The sequence below is a fragment of the Hemiscyllium ocellatum genome, chromosome 15, assembly GCF_020745735.1.
Source record: "Hemiscyllium ocellatum isolate sHemOce1 chromosome 15, sHemOce1.pat.X.cur, whole genome shotgun sequence".
Taxonomy (NCBI): Eukaryota; Metazoa; Chordata; class Chondrichthyes; order Orectolobiformes; family Hemiscylliidae; genus Hemiscyllium; species Hemiscyllium ocellatum.
This window is the reverse complement of record NC_083415.1, coordinates 54,482,438-54,500,691: the sequence shown is the minus strand read 5'-3', so window position 1 is coordinate 54,500,691 and position 18,254 is coordinate 54,482,438. Positions and strand designations below refer to the sequence as shown.

Sequence of the window (18,254 nt, the reverse complement as noted above, 5' to 3'; positions counted from 1 at the left end):
ATAACTCTGTCTAAAAAGGATTTCATCTCAGTCACAGAAAAGGAAACCACTTTTTTTAAAAAAGGGTCAAGAAACAAGCACACACCAGACCAAAGAAAAAAGGTCACTGCTCATCAAATGCTCTGGAAGCTCTATCCAGTACCCCAGCCATTTTGTTTTGTCTGCTAGCTACTCTAGCATGAGAGGTGCAGAAAATCAATGACATAAGTACAGTTTCACAGTTTTCAAGTAGTGCTTTGGGGGAGTTCTTGCTTCCCCTCCCTCCCTCAAAAAAAGGAATGTCTTTTTAAAAAAAATCTTGATGGTCCATTTACATACTTCAAAATTTAGAAACAGAAAAAAGGTTAACATTTTAAAATTGCTTTTGACCAATTAAATGCTCAAAGACCAAATGGAACCAAGCCAATAGTAGCCATGACAAACATCTCTCTCCTGCTACATTCCACTAAAATAAACCACATTTAAAACTTGCAGGGCAATAACTGGAGATTGAAAGACCATAACTATTCAAAACACATGGCTCGCAAGGCACTAGTCATACAGCAACTGGAGCACTCATTCCCTCCCACCCACCCACCCCCCTACAAAGTTTAAAATATATAAAAAAAATCTTTGCGTTTCAGTCGATCTTCTAGCTAGTGATCCAAAATTTATTCCAGTGGGAGTTCTTGCAGGCTCAATTTCTTAATCCCCATCTGATAACATTTTATTACCTGCAAGCAGGACCCATTCAAAACAAACAATTAAAAGTGAATTTTAAAAACAAATTTCAGCAAAGACATTTAAAGGGATCACAAGCAATTTTTAAAAAAATTCATAATTAATTTACAGTAGTGAGGGAGAGAATGCAATACACATTCCCAGTGGCAGAGCAAGTTAGGTGCAGAAAGGGGCCACCCACCATTTTATACAGTGTGTGTTGCTCAATGCAACTGTGGAGGACAAACTGGGTACTTCGTCTGACTGGTCTGCAAATCTACGCAGTTCTTGGTTTTGCCTCCAGATCAAGCCAAGGCAACATTCACCAGCTCAAGCCATGAATGCAATGCTTCCCATAGCCCTCAGTTCTCAACTGTCTTCCGCTCACAACATTGTCTATGCCCTCATAAGGAAGCCAGATATATCCCTTAAACAGGGGCAGAAGGGTAGTTGCCAGTGGAGAGCTCTTCAACTTCAATTAGTTGAATCAACCAAATTCTGGAATTTAATTCATTTCATCCCAAACCATAAACATTTGATGCCAGCTCTGCCACTGCTCCTTTCAAATGAAATACATCTTTTATGTAAAGAATCCTTTGTTAAAATTAAAAACCTTTCTCATGTTAAACCCACGTATACAATCATTTCTCAGTTAAAATCAAACCAAACCATTTGTTCGACCTGGATTCACATTCCAGTTTGTTGGTTGAGACCAGAGGTCAGTGACAAATGTTAAAAGATAAAAACAAAAAACCCCAGAGAAACACAAGATAGTGAGCAGTCTCTAGTTCAGGCTGAACAGTCACCCGATTCTTCCCCATGGTTCAGCAGTGACCAGTTTTGAAGCAGGTGTACTCTGATTTTATTTTTAAAACAGGACTGCAGCTCTCAATTTAAAAAAAGTTATTGCAAGGTTCTAACAGTATAAATGCACCAATCTAATCAGTGCGAATATATATATATATTTGTTTTGCTTTTCTTCCTCTTAAAACAGTAGCTATGGAACCACAGTTTTTCCTTTTTCCTCATTAGATAAAAATGTATCTTCTCCAGCTCAAAGTGGCTTAGGCCGGGTCTCACTCAGCTTCAGCCACACCAATAGTTAAAATTCAAAGTCTTCATCGGCCATATCAATGGCCCAGGCAAACTTCTCACGTTGGGTTTTATTGTAGATCTTCTCGATTGGGATGCCCCATTTCTTACACCTATATTTTTTAAATTAAAAAAAAATGGAAAAGGAAAAATACACAAGTAGAACAGTCAACAAACACTGGAACAGATACCCATCAGTTCTAAGTCAACCTATTTCACCCCCTGCATTTAACCATTTAATTTCAACCAGGATATTGATTGTCACCCAATACAGTCTGAAGGAATGCTTAAGATCTAATAGAATGAAGGAACAGGTAATGGATATATTAAAGAGTTAATTGGGTTTGAATTGCTTCTATAAACATTGAGTATATAAATATCAGTAGGCTGAGAATTTCAGTGTGGCAAACTGGAATACTGTTCTCACAAAGTGTGGATTTGAATTCTGTTTAAAGACAGTTATCTTTTGGAAGATAATACACTCTGAACAAAAGCTTTTTAATCCATGGGTTCTATGCCCAAATTTAAAACATTCAATTCCTTCGGAAGGGTCACTAGACCTGAAAAGTTAAGTTTGATTTCTCTCCACAGACACTGCCAGAATTGCTGAGCTTTTCCTGCAACCTGTTTTTGTTTCTGATTTCCAATGTTTGCTGTAATTTCGTTTTTTTAAAAAGCAATTCAATTCCCTGTTCTTCCAAACCAAAAACGAACTAATGCTTTTCAATTTTTGCTTTCTTCAATCATAAAACTCTTAATGCAAACAAATTGCCCTTTTTCACTCCAGGAGTTCACTCTTTTGCACACTAGCTTAAAAGTTTTTTTTTACTAGGAAAGCTGCCAATTTAATCATTAAATCCCTTCATACACAACTCATATGCCACTAACTCAAAATCCAAATTATTCTTCTCTTATCTATATAGGTTGGGGAGCTTTGGTCCTGGTATGGAACTTCAGATAATTACGGCAGTACTGAGAAGGAAGAAAGAAAGACTGCTGCACAGTCAAACGCCTGGTTTAAATCCAAAGTTCTGCCTGTTGATGTATCTTGATCAAGATTGAGGAAATTATAAATCAATATCAATTAAGATATCTAGAGCAACCTTGTCATAAGGTGCTTTTGTGGACAAGATGGTTTTAAGAGTCCTGACACAGCGTAACATGCACTGTAAATAAATGGGAGCCCATTGACACCCTACCTGGATTTTCAGAAGGCATTTGATACGGTATTCCATAGAAGGTAATTACACAAAAGCAGGAGCTCATATAGTAGGAAATAACATTAGTACAGACAGAAGACTGACAGACAGAACAGGGTTTATGCTTGATTTTAAGGCTGTGTCAATGGCCTTCCTGGGATCCGTGCTTGGATGTGAATTTTTGGGGCGGGGGCAATAGTAGCAACTTTTGCAGTTGACAAGAAAGATAGGTAAGGTAAGCTGTGAAGAAGAATAAGGCAGAAGAATAGAAGGGTTGAGTGAGTGGACAAAACTCTGGCAAATGGAGTATGTGGGAGAATAAATGTAAAATTATTCACTTTGATAAGAATAAAGAAAGAGCTTTAGATGTTCCAGGTGTCTCCAGTGAGAGTCACAAGAAGTTGGCATAAAGCCCAAGCAAGTAATTCAGAAGACCAATGGAATGCCATCCTTGACTATGAAAGGAATTTAACATAAAAAGGATTATGCTTCAGTTGTACAGTACCTCTTCAATACTGTGGAGAGTTTTGCTCTCCTTATTTAAACAACAATGTTAGTGAGTTGGAGGCATTCAGAAGAGATTCACTAGATTGATACCTGAAATGTGGGTTGCCTTGTGAGACTAGGTGGGATAGGTTGGACTTGTTCCCACTGGAGTTCAGAAGAGTGCGGGGTGACTGGATTGCAGAATACAAGATCCTGAACAATCACAAAGTACATATGAAAAGGGTATTTCCTCTGGTCAGTGCCCAGTTCTACGGGACACTTAAAATTAGGATTTATCTTTTAGGACCGAGATGAGGATTTTTTTTTGCCGAGGATTGTACCACTTTGGAATTCTGCACTAGAGGCAGAACCACTGAATAATTTTTAAGGCTGAGGTAGACTGCATTCCATATCTATTATAACTCCAGAATAGCTCTTAACTGACAGTGCTTCCCCAGGTGCACAACAAGCCTTTGAGGCGGTGCAGATGCATGTTGCCTCTCAGGTCTCTTTACACCATTCTCCTCTCACCTTAAACCTATGCCCTCTAGTTTTGGATTCCCCCATTCTAGAGAAAAGACCACTGCTATTCACCTTATCTAAGCAATTGAGTTTTAATTGTTAAGACAAAATTACCTGCAGTCTAGCCAGAGCCAAGGGAAATAAGAAACACAAATCAGTTTAAGTTGGGGGCAACAGCCTTTTATTATTTTTCACCTTCAATAAAACCCCTTTTAGGCCTTTTACCAACCCCTAGTTTCTCAACAAGTTTGGGTTTCCATTTTCACTCTATTCGGGAGTTTGTTCTTTAATCAATGACTCAAATTTCCTGATGAGCTTTTGATATTCTGTGGACAATTATTACAATGTTCTCTAATTAAGCATCTCAACGTTTGCCCTCTATAATCGTGACGTCTTCAGAAGCGTTGTTGGCATTAGATTAATTAAGTTCCATTCCTTCCATTCACACTGGTCCTCATCTCTGTTCTAAAAGATCAAATCCTAACTTTAAGCGTCCCATAGAACTGGGCACTGACCGAGGAAATATCCTTTTCACATGCACCTTAAGACTGTTCAGGATCTTGTATTCTTCAATCAAGTCACCCTCACTTTTCTGAACTCCAGTGGAAACTATCCCAACCTATCCCTCCTAGTCTCACAAGGCAACCCCCCATATTCCAACTATCAATCTAATACATCTCTTCTGAATGCCTCCAACTCATTAACATTGTTGTATACTGGTGACCAATTCCTTGTCTAGAACCAAAATTTAAATTCTCATGCATGGTATAACAGTCAGGGGATTTAACCATCCCTGACTGAGGAGGAGTTCTGAAGGAAAGCACAAGAATTGGAATTTCAGGGTCTCAGAAGAGTCTTAAAATAATGACTGGTAGACAAAGCACATGCAGACTCGTGGCTGTGAATTTTTAAAAACAGCAATATTCCAGAAACATTTTCCTTATTTGAATTTTGAATGCTTTACAACTTTGGAAAGATGGAGAAATTCTCCTTGGGGAATTAAAGAAAAAGTTGCAATTGAAGAAAAGGTTACTTTGGGTACTTTAGATTTTGTCTTAAATAAGGAACTACCAAATCTCCCTGGGTAATAAAGGTTAGCTTCAAGACTTTTCCAAGATCATCAGCAAGTGAGAGCTGATTGAGGAGATAATTCTTTATCCTTTAATTGTTAATTAACAATGTCCATATGTTTGTTTAAAGTGGATAGACAACTATTTACGCTCTGCTCTCTTACCACACCCTTCATTTAATTTCACCCTGTACTTAAAGACAAATAAAATCTTGTGTTGTTATGGAAGCTTCACTTGGGAGAGCCCAAGTGAGTCAAGTATGAAACAGAATCTCACTTACCAGGCAATGCTGATCCTAGGATCCAGGTAATTGAGTTTGGAAGTCCCAAGAGCTATCTGCTTATTTTCTTCTCGGTCAGTAGCCTGAACTTCCAATTTCATTAACTGATCTTCAAGCCGCTGGAGAGCCTTCTTCTTACTTTCCACAGATCTATGTAGAGAAATGAAGTAATATTCATGTTTACAAGGGATTCTCTAACAAGACTTCATGAGAAAAAATAACAGTAGTAGAGTTATGTTTTTGCTGTATTAAAAGGCCAGAAAGTAACTCTCACATTTTAGAATTCAGCAGCACAGCCTGAAATGATGGAACAGATACACACACACTCCAGTAATTTATGGGCTGCTATTTTAATGGCGGGCCATCAAAATTGCAGAGCAAAGGCCATCTAAGAGTCTGCATTTTCACATTTCATAACCTGCCTGATGACTGAATTGTCCGGAGTTCAACTTGAAAAGAGATGAAAACCATCTAAACCCATCTGTGGTTTAGTAGAAAGGGCACCCCAATAGGAATTTAATTGCATAACATTAGTTGGGTGCTTTGGGAAATAAATTGTTAACATATCCCAAGATCATGAACGGCTCTACATAAATGTAAGTATTTTTTTAATGATTCTGCATGACCTGTAAGACATTATGGATTAAATTACATGACACGAAAAACGGAAGCCTGGATACCTTAAATTGATTATGCCTGTTGTAATAGTAGGACAATGAATGCTTAGATAATTTATGCTGTAATGACATACTGTGGACAATTGATTTAGATGTTAGATACTGAAACAGTTTACCTTTTATTAGCTTTAAGTGTCAAGACAAATGTAGAGAGTGGTTCACATAGCACATGGGACCTTGGGCTTCATACAGGCACCAGTAAGGAGACTCAGCTGAAATTGTTTTAAAACTAATTAGGCCACCACGAGTGTATTGCATTCAGTTCTAGTCAAGGACAATGGGCCAGCCTTTTTGAAGAGAGTGCAGAGGAAATTCACCAGTGGCTCCTGGGTTGAGGGATTAGCTACAGAGATAGGGCTGGAGAAGCTGGAGTTTGGCCTCACAGCAAAGGAGATTTGAGAGGTGTATAAGATTAGGACAGATTTGGATAAAATGCATATATAGCAAGTCTGCCTTTCCATTAGCTAATGGTGCAAATGTCTACAGGACATGGATTTAAGTTTATGGCAGAGATCAAAGAAAGAACCTTAGCACAGTAAGTGGTAATGAAATGGAATTTTCTGCTAAGAGTGGCAGAAAGAGAAACAAATTATTTCAAGAGGTAAATCGGAGGGGCATGCAAGAGAGATAAAATTTATATAGAAGATACAGTGGCACAATGGGATGGACTGAAATTGTTCCAGTGGTGGCATAGGCTAAAATGGGATGCAAGACCTCGTTTTATACCTAGGATCAAATGAGGCTCAATGGAGTAATCAGAGTTACAACCTGACAATGGCAGCTAATTCAGCTTCACCCTTCATGAAAAATAAAATTGTATAGACTGCTTACTTTCTACATTTTTCATCTTTTCTAACTTTATAGTCAGCTTTGGCACCCTTCAGCTCTCTCCTGGCTAGTCCAATTTGTTCTTTCTTTGCATCGATCTAAAAAACAAAATAAAAGAGAAAATATGAATTTGAAAACCAAAAATTGATTTCTGAAATAAAATCAAAGAATTGACAAAGTATGTGGATAAAGGGACACTGTAAATGCTTTTCATTCTACACTCATCAGGACTGTATGACAAGAATACCAAATCCTGAACAGAATAATAATTCATATTGCATGAGAAGAGAGTGCTGACTGGTTGGAAAACAAATTTTACTTTGTAAGGGATGTTGCAACAGAGTTTGGTTAATTTCATGAGTGGCTTAAATCTACTATTTTCAGACCTGAAAAATGCACACAATCTAACTCAGATTACCCTGGAAGGGCAAGGTGTCTAAAAAAAGAACGAGTCAAGCCCTTTCAAACTGTGACAATACAGCAGCAACATGAGCGGTATTCTCCACTGATGTGATGCTGTCATCAAGCCAAAAAGCCATTCAGCCTACCAGGCACGTGCGCGACACATCATGTAGACCCATTAACAGTATACACTATTAGATTGTTAAACAAAGAATAAGAACTCTTCAGAAATGTACACCAAAAGGAGAGTTTAATACACGAGAAAAGTCAGATGGGTGAAGGTAGCCTAGATCAGAGTTCATAGAATAGCACATCCTGGAACCAGTGATCTCAGTGAAGACCTCTCAGTTTAGTGAACACAACGAGTAAATTTTGCATTCATTTTGAGAGCGAAAAGAAGCAGGCTCATGACTAGCATTTTAAAACTTAAATCAGTGCATGTATGAAAACATTAAAGCAAAGTTAGCCAAAGCTAGCCAAAATGGATGAAAGGATAGGTCAATAGAGCTGTGGTAGCAGACAGTTAAATGGATATTTCAGAATACAATTGGTTAAGTTCCAACAGAAAAGAAAAAATTTCAAGGAAATATCACTCATGCTTTACCAAAAATGTTACAAAGTTGGTCTTAGGCTGAAGGCTTATAATTACGCAAAAACTGGTGACAGGTCAGAAGAATGGACAAGATAAAAAAAAACGAAGTAAAGATTAATAAGAAGAGAAAAATTAAAAGAAAAACAGCCACTTCCAAGAAAATAACTATCAGTTTCTATGAACATTCTAAAAAGTCAGATTAAACATTGTTAAATTCCCTCCTTAGTTTTATAGAAAACAATGAAAAATCAAAGACTTGAATTGAACAAACATTTTGAAATGGTCTTCACCTTAGAGGATACAAATAATATCACAGAAATACCTACAAATCTGGAAGTGGAAGGGAAAGGAACTCTCAAAGTATCCAACAATTTTCTCAGGTGTAGAGTGTGTACAGGTAGCATTAGTGGCCAGAGAGAAAATTGATACATTAGTTTTAATTTTCCAAAATTCTTTAATTTAAATATGGTTCCACTCAAGTTGAAAATAGCAAATGTAACTCCTTTATTCAAAAAGGGGAGGGAGACAGAAAGTAGCTCCAAGCCAGTTAGCTTAAACATGTTGCAGGGCAAGTGTTAGAAACTAAGAAACTGTAGCAGGGCACTTAGAAATAAAAAGAACTTAAACAGGCAGAGTCAATACCATTTTGAAAGGGAAATCATAGTTAACCAATTTATTGAAGTTCTTCAAAGTAGTAACATAAGGTTGAGATATGGGGAAAAACAGAGGATGTACTGTATTGGATTGCAAAAAGCTATAGGATAGTGTGCCACAAAGGCTATTGCAGAAAATAAAAGCTCACAGTAAGTCATAACATGGGAGCTATGAAGCAAAATGCAATTGGACAACAATTTGGCAAATTTAGGACAATGTGGAAAAATGTAAAATTGTACATTTTGGCAAGAAGAATTTTTAAAAACCTCTAAAATGGCCAGAAACGGCAGAACTCCACAATGCAGGAGGATCTGGGTATGCTCATATGTGATTTGCAAAAGATTAATATATGGGTACAGCAAGCATTAGGCAAATTACTGTGATCATTTACTATGAGGGACACTGAATACGTAAGTAAGGAGATTATCTTTTAATTGTACAGGGCACTGATTCCTGTGTGGAGTACTGGTTTCCTTATTTGAAAGGAAAGCAACTGAATGGGAATCAATTCAAAGAAAGGTATATTGAATGTATGGATTATCTAACAAGAACAAGATTGGATAGTCTAGGCTTGTATCCACTGCAATACAGAAAAACAGGTGGTGACTTGATTACAACATTACATCCTTAAGAATGACATGGAAAGATGTATATCCTTGGAGAATCTGCCATACAAATATATGTTTTTTCACAGAAGGCTGAAGATGTTCAGAATGCTCTTTCTCAAAAGACAGTGGAACCAGAGCCTTTCAAAATACCGAGGCAGATTCTTGATAAGCAAGGGGATAAAAGATTATCATGAACACACGAATATGAAGTTAATTAATTCAACCATGATCCTATGGAGTACTGAGCAAGGTCAATAGCTGAGTGGCCTATACCTACTTCTAAATCATATGCTCTTATGTACAGTTCCAGGAATATTAAGTACATCATCCTGATTCTTGATATGCACATCATTGTATTGTTTGGCCACCAACTGACAAGAATCAGTTCTCACCAGACATCAACACAGTGAATTACTGGGATACTGATAGGAACAAGACTGCTTTCTTCTTTCTTGACCAGCTAGAGAGTCTATCGTGGTATGAAGTAAGGTCGGTTAACAGTAAAGGGTGAAATCAAACCTTATGGCTTTACAAAACTCCAGCTGGAAAGCAAGATCTTTGAATACCTACTTTGTTATTTGCACAAGGTTTGGTATGGGAAAATAAAAGCTCATACTCACTTTGGTCTGCAGGTTTTGCATGGACTTTTCAAATGTTTTTGGAGGTGCCCGCTGATGGTTACAAAGAATAGCAACTGCTCTGTTGGCACGATTATAAGAAAGTATTTTCGCTGCAACATTTTCATCCGCTATAAACAGAGAATTTGGATATTAGTTGCTGTGCAGTCACTACAATGTAGAAGCAAGAATGTTGCTACTACAGTGCAATATATTAAAAAAAAATTGTCTACAGTCACTTTTATCTCAATTCAATTAGTCTGGGTCCCTTTCAACTTTGGTTATGTGTTACAGAAGTACATGGCAGCGACAACAAAATACTCAACAATAATACTACGGCAATAGCTGAGCCACTTCTCCCACACACGGACTTGTTTAATCAACTTTGGGTTTAACTTGGGCTGAGCGGCAAAATACAACAAAGGTCTGAAAAGTGAGACAATGTTACACAGTTTAACAATTTTCATGATCTCTCATTAAAAGAAAATGGCTTTGTGTCATTTTAAAAAAAACAGGTAAAATTATTAGATTTCAAGTGGATAGACATTAGTTTTTATGTTTGCACAAACTAACATCTAACACAATGTGAACTTAAATTTTTTTTAATGCTTGCAAAGTACATGACTTCAGTTATGTACATGCAAAGAAAAGCAATGGACTATAACAATGTTTCACAAACCATTATTCAATTCAACACTATATTTAATTCACTGCTACCTGCAAGGCCAATTTGACATCAGATGCTGACTTAGCCAGGATGCTCACTTTCCATGAACTCTTAGTGGTCTGAAGACAGAACCTCCTTTGTTCTCCTCTAGGACCCATTGAAGGAGCTGCAAAGGCTGAGTGTACTGACAATATTCTGACAAGGGTACTGAAAATGCCAAGCTGGTCTGGTACAGCTGTAACAACGGCATTTACCTGACAATGTGAAAAATTGCCCAGGTGAACCTGTACACAAAACACAAGACAAATTCAACCTGGCCAACTGTCACCCAAGTCTATTCTGGACCATCAGTAATGAATGGATCATTGCTTAGCAATAACCTGCTCACTGACAGTCAGTCTGGGTTCTATAAGGACCATACAGCCCTCAACCCCATAACAGCTTTTGTTCAATTATAGGAACACCACAGCTGAAATCCAGAAGAGAGGGGAGAGTAACTGCCCTCAACATGTGGTTTCTGAGCCCTAGCAAAACTGGCGTCAATGTGAATCAAGGAGAAAACTATTCACTGTCTGGAATCGGACCAAGCACAAAAAGGAAATGGCTGTGGTTGTTTGAGGTCAATCTTCTCAGCTTAAGGACATCTCTGCAAACGTTTCTCAGGATAAATATTCCTCTGGACTCTCCTTCACTTACACAAGGGGAGATTTGTTTCCTTATCAATCCAATCAGAAAAGTATATATACTACTGGAACAGGTGGAAGTTGAATCCAGATCTCCTCACTCACAGGCAGGACACCATCACTGTACCACAAGAATTTTCCATATCAACTGGTTCAGATTTTATTACACACCCCTGGAGCAAGTGGAACTTGAACTGAGGCCTCCTGGCTTAGAGGTAGGGATGTTACTGTTGTGCCACAAGAGGCCCCAGGTCTAACCATTTTGAGCTACTTTCATCTATGATCTTCCCTCCAATTATAGTACATAGCACTGAACAATTTGCAACTCCTCAGACACTGAAATAGGGCCTAGACAAGAAACTTGGCTGAGAAGTAGTCATAATATTCATTTCACACAAACAGTAGGCAATGGCCACCTCATACAAGAGAATCTAAACATTACCCTTCACATTCAATAGCATTACCAATATTGAAGTCTCTCCTATCAACACTGTTACCATTAATGGAAGTGGAACAACCACATCAACAGAAGAGCAGCTCAGTTAAGAAGAATCTTGCAATGTCTAATTCTTACCCTGCTCCCCCTGAAGCCTGTCCATCATCTAAAAAAAAAGGTACCAGTCAGGAGTGCCATGGAATGAATGCCACTCCAGGACTCTATTTAGACACTAGTGAACAAAACTGCCACTTGATTGGTTGAAGACCTAAAAAAAATACTAAAATCTGGTGTTTGAAGTACTTTTCAACTATCATTTTAATTCACTCATTTATATTACAGTCAGATTCCCCATATTCCCTGATGACAGGAGATTCAGTGAAGCTCCTCTCCCCAGCATCACAGTCACTCTTCCCAAATCACCTCCACCCAACATACTTACTTTGCAGCTGCCATTATCAACTACATCTGCAATGTCATCATTCAGCATTTTCTCTTCCCAAATCCTCACATAACAGATTTTCTATTCAACCCTCCACTCTTCTCCTGACACCCAAGTCAAACAGCAGACCCTCCTCTTGACCCCTAGCAAAACCAAGCCATGCTAAGATTTGTGCTCCACTCCTCTATCCTGTTCCAAGTCACCTGAATCTCTCCACTGGTGCCCCATCCCCCCTGAACCCTCTTGTAATAGATCCTGCTTTCCTAATGAAATGAGGAATTACAGTTAAATTAAAGGTTGGCACAAAGCAGAGTGGCATCTCCCTTGCGACATGCTCCCAGTACTTTACTGGAGGACATTATCCAGGTGGAGGTCTTGTCTCCTTCTTCTCAAAGTACTGAAGCAGAGATGGCAAAAAGTCAGGGAGAAAACAAAAAAAAAGGTAGTAAATTCCGTATTTAAAAACAGGAGTTTATCAAATGGAAATTTCTCATCCTTGGATTAAATAACCAAGCTGTGCTTTTGCAATTTAGATCACTTGATTCCTCTGCAAGATTACTAATCTGGCATCATTTTAAAAAATTCACTATTCTACATGTTAAACACCACCACCCATATTTGACCAGACAACATTTGAACCTGGTTTAGTCACTTTAGGTTAAAACCAACAGCAAATCATTTTCTCCCCTTCCCAATTCTAACAGCAACATTACTGAACTAGATAGAATGGGTCAGGACGTAGTGAGCAACTCTGACCTCTGGCATGGTGTCAGCACAGATGACAATGCAACTTATACTTACGGTTGGTCAGTTCCTTCAGTTGCTGCTGCAGGGTGATAGAAGCATTGTAGGTACGGAATACTTTAGCTGTAAGTCCGTCCATTAGTTCCTGGAGATGTTTGTTGAGGATTGAAGTCTATACAAAAAGAAAAACAATATAGGAGTCAGTAACAAGTATACAATAACATATTACTCAGAACTATTTGCACAACCATTACGAACTCCAGCGACAACCTCCACTTCTCAAAGTGATTTCAGAAAATTTCTAGAATTTTGCCACTCTAGCAAGAGCAACTTGAAAACCACGTCCCATCACAGCCAGGAAGGTGCTTAAATCTGTATACTGTGGAAAATAGAGGAATTGAACATTTAAAACAAAAAAAGTGAACACTCTGGATAAAAAGTTCAGCATGTATATCTAACAAAGTTTCTAGATGACGACAAATTGGGTACATTTGTACTTTTCAACTGCTAGCTATGTCATTGATTATGATCAGAAAATCTGCTTAATAGAATATTACTGAAGCCCAGATCAGTGAAAGCACCAAATGCAGCCCATATATTTTTCCTTAAGGAGAAATGAGAGACTAGGTGCATTTCAAACAACTGCCAATTGCACCACTAAACTTCAACTGGACATCAGAAAGGGAACAAACAACAAATAGATCCTTCTCTCCTGGCCACACTTATACTTCGTTCCTGCATTACTGCAGTGACTATAATTTGAAAGTATTTTATTGGTTGTAAAGTGAGTTGGAACAGCTTTAAAGTAGGAAAAGGCAGTTTACGACTAGTATTTCTCATAAAGAGGTCACCAACTACACCAAAGTTGTTTTCTTGACCAGTGGCAATTATTGCTTTCGTATTAAAATTCTCATTCGAAATCCATCAACCTGATCTGAAAACGTATAACTTTCTTCCTCCTTTTAAGTCTGCACCACAAGACCTCCATTCTCTGCAGCTGAAGCAGTAGTTCTGGATTTAGAATCATGTGATGCTGAAGAAGCCCTTCAGTAATTGAGCCTGTACTGCCAAAGCTATAAAACTCCTATGGTCTTCAATGCTTTGACATTTCAAAGTGCTCATCTAAGTACTTTTAAAAAGGTTGCAGGCTTACATGGCTGAACTACCTCCCAGTCAGTGCACTGCAGACTCCCACCACCCTTTATGAAAACATTTTCTTCAAAGTTCCCTCTAAACCTCCTGGCCTTTCACCTTAAAGCACACCCTATGTTATTTACCCTTCAACTAGGGGCAACAGCTGCTATCCACATTACCCATGCTCTTAATCAGATCCCTCTCAATCTTCTCTGCCCTAAAGAAAACAATCCAGCTTATCCAGTCAGACAACATCCTGGTGAATCTCCTCTGCATCCCCTCCAGTACAATCACATACTTCCTACATTATCAGAACCAGAACAGCACAGTACTCCAAACTACGGCCCAACTGAAGTCCTGTACAGCTCCAACATAAGTTCCCTGTTCTTAATCTGCACCTCAACTGATAAAGACAATGTCCTGTATGCCTTAACGATCCTATTAACCTTGTAATGAAGGGACAACAGACCCTTCTCTGTAGAAAGAGCTACATTTCTGTTACGTTACACTGCATAAGAAATTGTGTAAGCCAGTAGAATGAGGGGAAAAACAAAGCAAAATATGCAATTCACCAATTTATGTTTTCCCTTGCGAGCATCAGCCATCTCAGCAGTACTACTTACATTGAGTCGGTCAAAAAGGTCATCTTCAGGTTGCTTATTCTCCATAAATAACTGAAGATTCTTGAACACCTAAAAGGGACAAGAATGAGGCATTGCACTTTCCCACCGAACCAATTCATTTCAAAAATCAAAACTTGCTAGATCAGCTCCCTCGGAAACCATGCCTTGTTGGCACACTTTCCTTTCTATGCTTTCTTAATTAATCCTGTAAAGTAAGTGACTAAAGTAAACTTTACAGGATTCTTCAAATTCATATAAATTGATAATGTGCGACACTAGCTTTGATATGGTAGATTTTGCATTTAGGTAACACAGTTTATAATTCCATACAGTAATAATCATACGCAACATGCATCCCACACAGCAAATTTCAGGAGAAAAATCACAGAAGTTCATTTCAAGTTATGCAACACCAGCCAAAGTGCCATGGCAGAAATTAATTAAGTACAGACTGTACGGTGCACTGCAGCACTGGGTGTACTATGGAGGTGGGTAAACAAACATGAAAGCCAAACCTTCAGGGCTACAAGTTTGCTTTAAAACAGACTGACAACACTAGAAAGATCAACCAGACGTAGTCAGGTCAACAACCCTTTTAACTGGCTTTAAAGCTTACGTAATACTTGTAGGTACGTACAAGATACATACCAAATATTGAAACACACAAAATCAAGACCAACAGTGAACGACAAATAAGCTTCCTTCAGCCTAAAATGAAACCAAACTAAAAATAATTTTTCTGATTTCTCTCCACAGATGCTACCAGACCTGCTGAGCTTTCCCAGTAATTTAATGGTTTTGTTTCTAATTTCCGATTTCCAACATTTGCAGTTCTTTCGGTTCAAAAAAGAATTTCAGCTTCATCATAGAACAGTCTAGAGAACCACTTTCAGAGAATTGATTTATGCCACTAATTTGGCATGGAGAGTGCTAAACCTGAACCACTGAGAGTCAAAGGATATGTCTAAGGGGCAATTTGCAGAAAATAGCTCCATACCAACCTAGCTGATGAAGACATTCCATCCATATGCAAATGTCTGAACGCCTATAGATATCAAGTCATTGCAATAATATAACCAGGGATCACTTAAATTCAGCCCCAAGTTGTATAATCTTGAAACTACAGATGGTGTACAATCGTTTAAATAAGAAAAGAATGCTTTCACAAATGGCCCTTTGCCGCACCCCCAAGCCCGGCTCCTTGTGTCAGCAGTATTGCATGAAGACGGCCAAATGTGATAATTGAGTAGCAGTGGGCCATTTAATTATCAAAGGCCTCACAATGGAGTGTAATCTTATTTCTCACCCAGTATTCCAAAGTTCCACTTGGGAATGCTGGACAGCCATTAAGAGTGGGAGCCTAGTTCTGGTACCCATACAGCCACCTCACCACAAATCAGTTAATTTGGCACAAACTCAGGCATGGTGGATGGATGAACCTTGGGACCTGGCTGAGCCTGGCTCAGTTACACACTGTCACTGACAGTGAGCATATAGTGAAAGTAAATTGGGAAGAAAATATACAACAGCACCAAACCTTACCCTTTTCTCCACTGGCACTTTGTTGTAATATCGAATGGAGTCTTTACCCAAGAAGTCAAATTCAACTACATATTCCTGACCATCAAGCTCAACGTGCAGGTTTATGTGCTCTACTCGAAGCGAGCAGCAACCCACGGTGTCTGCAGTCTCACCTTCTTCTTTCTCATTCCCAGCTCTCAGAGCTAGCTATGAAGTGAGGAGAAAACAAAAAGAGCACAGCAACAGAATGACAGTTAATGATACATAAAAATGTTCCTGGACCCCACCTCATATACAATGATTCTGCAGTTATGAATGATTATGAGAAAACATCCAAAATGTTTCTTTATGACAGACTACACTTTGAAAATGTGCTTCAGTGGTGTACCATAGCACTGGAACATCCTGAAATTGTGAAAACAATATGCAAATACAACTTCTTCCTTTCACCTTTCTAAAGTATTGAATATAAACTAATTCTGAGATAGCACGTAACACTTCATATACAGAGGTCTAAGGGGGAAAGAAGGGCTTGGTATTAGAGACATTGCAGATAGACAAGATCAGTAAGCTAAGCTGACAACTGAACAGAGGTAGACTGAACAATGGTTACAATGGCAGCCCCATTAAACTTTGCCCTTTCTTCCACGGTTATTTGTAGCAATGTCATATCAAGCCATTAACCAGAGAGGCAAATTTAACTTTGTCTTTCTGTCCATTAAATTCAGGTGTACAGATTGATATTTCTTTTGAATAGAGCGATGATGCAGTATGCAGGAATCTAAAATTAAAGCATCAAGTTGTGGTTCACACGCCCTCCATCCCTACTACCCAATTCCACCTCCATAAGAATTGGAACCAGGCATGCAAGAATCTCACTGTCAATTTTATTTAATTATATGCAGTTTGTGGACAATAATCAAATACTTGCATGTGCTTTTGTTAAAAAGAACAAATAGCATGAGTTCGGTTTAAGAGGCCTATGCTGGTGATGCACAAGCTCTTACTAGTTAGATACACAAGAACTCTTTCTACAAAGCTCATCTAACAAAAATATTCTATACTCACCTTGTCAATAAAATAAAGTGCAACAGCACGCTGCCGGACCTTCATCTCTTTTGACTTCCAGTCCTCCCTGTACTGCGCACGTATCTTGTCCACTAACTTCTTTAACGTCCGAGCAGTTTCATATTTTTGCCAATCCTTCTCACCCTATTTATGCAGAACAATCAGGCAGTTTTTGAAAACTGTGGTGACAAGCGATGGCTCATTGGCTACTGATTGATATACAAGGACCTAGGCCCTGGACAGTGATACCAAGTAGTGGAAAAACTGCTCAAACTATAATTAAATGGCATGCTAACAAAAAGCAATGGCAACAGTGTGGCTTCAAAACAGGCTATTCATCTAATGGAAATGCCTTCTACCCAGATTACATACTGCCACTACATATGACAAGGCAGGAAATGATTTGGATTAACATTTTGAAATTTAAATTTCAACAGATTTACTTTTGAATCCACTGTCTTTTTGCTTGCTGACAAAAGACCTTCACACTATGACAACAACACTTGTTGCAAGGATAAATTAAGTGGAGTGTACCAGAAGTATAATGGCCAACAAAAGACAAAACAAGCTATCTGCACTTGCTGTTCATATTTCTACAGGAGTTGTTTGTCTTGCAAAATGCCGACATGCCCATCACCTATCATTACTAGCCAGCTTCACAGTTCAGCAGCAATATTTTCCAGTTCGTGGCATTGATATTTACAAGATGAGGAAAGCTTGCCTCAGCATTCATGAATTTAGTCTTGTGGAAGCTCTGCAAAAATATAACTCTTAAAAGAATCACCTAATACAAGAGTTAATCATTGCTCCCAGTCTCATGTGCTTGTGATACCTTAATTCTGGAGCTGGGGTTCAACATGATGTATTTGATGGAGCCCTGGATGTTCTCAGTCCATGACACTAGCCAAGTCACTTTGTTGTCATGTCGTACCTCCTTCCACTTCTGGCCTGCAGGGGGTGATGGAATCTTGGAGTCCCTGGAGATTAAAAAAAAGAAAGAGGTTGGAAGTGGGGTGTTTAGACCACTCAGTTACTTGTCAACAAACTGCTGCCATAATTATCTTACTGCATGTTAAAAATTACCATTATCTCTATTAATTCATGTATTGGGGTGTTAGTAAAAATGCTTTTAATAATAACATAAGCAAAAAAATGATGCTTTTAGGCTGACAACTACAGTCATTTCTCCTAAATTCAGCCATTAACTTCC

The 18,254-nt window shown here is 38.5% G+C and overlaps 1 protein-coding gene across 1 annotated transcript in view; it reads right to left on the bottom strand.

Moving 5' to 3' along the window:
- Positions 1–581: 581 nt before the first annotated feature.
- The window catches only part of LOC132822983 (DNA topoisomerase 1-like), a 69,437-nt gene continuing 51,764 nt past the window's right edge, over positions 582–18,254 (bottom strand). The window contains exons 13-21 of the mRNA XM_060836479.1: positions 17,877–18,021; positions 17,045–17,188; positions 15,998–16,183; positions 14,456–14,524; positions 12,756–12,870; positions 9,730–9,857; positions 6,857–6,951; positions 5,349–5,498; positions 582–1,904 (exon numbers count right to left, since the gene is read on the bottom strand). Of these exons, the coding sequence (XP_060692462.1) occupies positions 1,802–1,904; positions 5,349–5,498; positions 6,857–6,951; positions 9,730–9,857; positions 12,756–12,870; positions 14,456–14,524; positions 15,998–16,183; positions 17,045–17,188; positions 17,877–18,021 (1,135 nt within the window). The 3' untranslated portion in view covers positions 582–1,801. The remainder of the gene's footprint in view (positions 1,905–5,348; positions 5,499–6,856; positions 6,952–9,729; positions 9,858–12,755; positions 12,871–14,455; positions 14,525–15,997; positions 16,184–17,044; positions 17,189–17,876; positions 18,022–18,254) is intronic.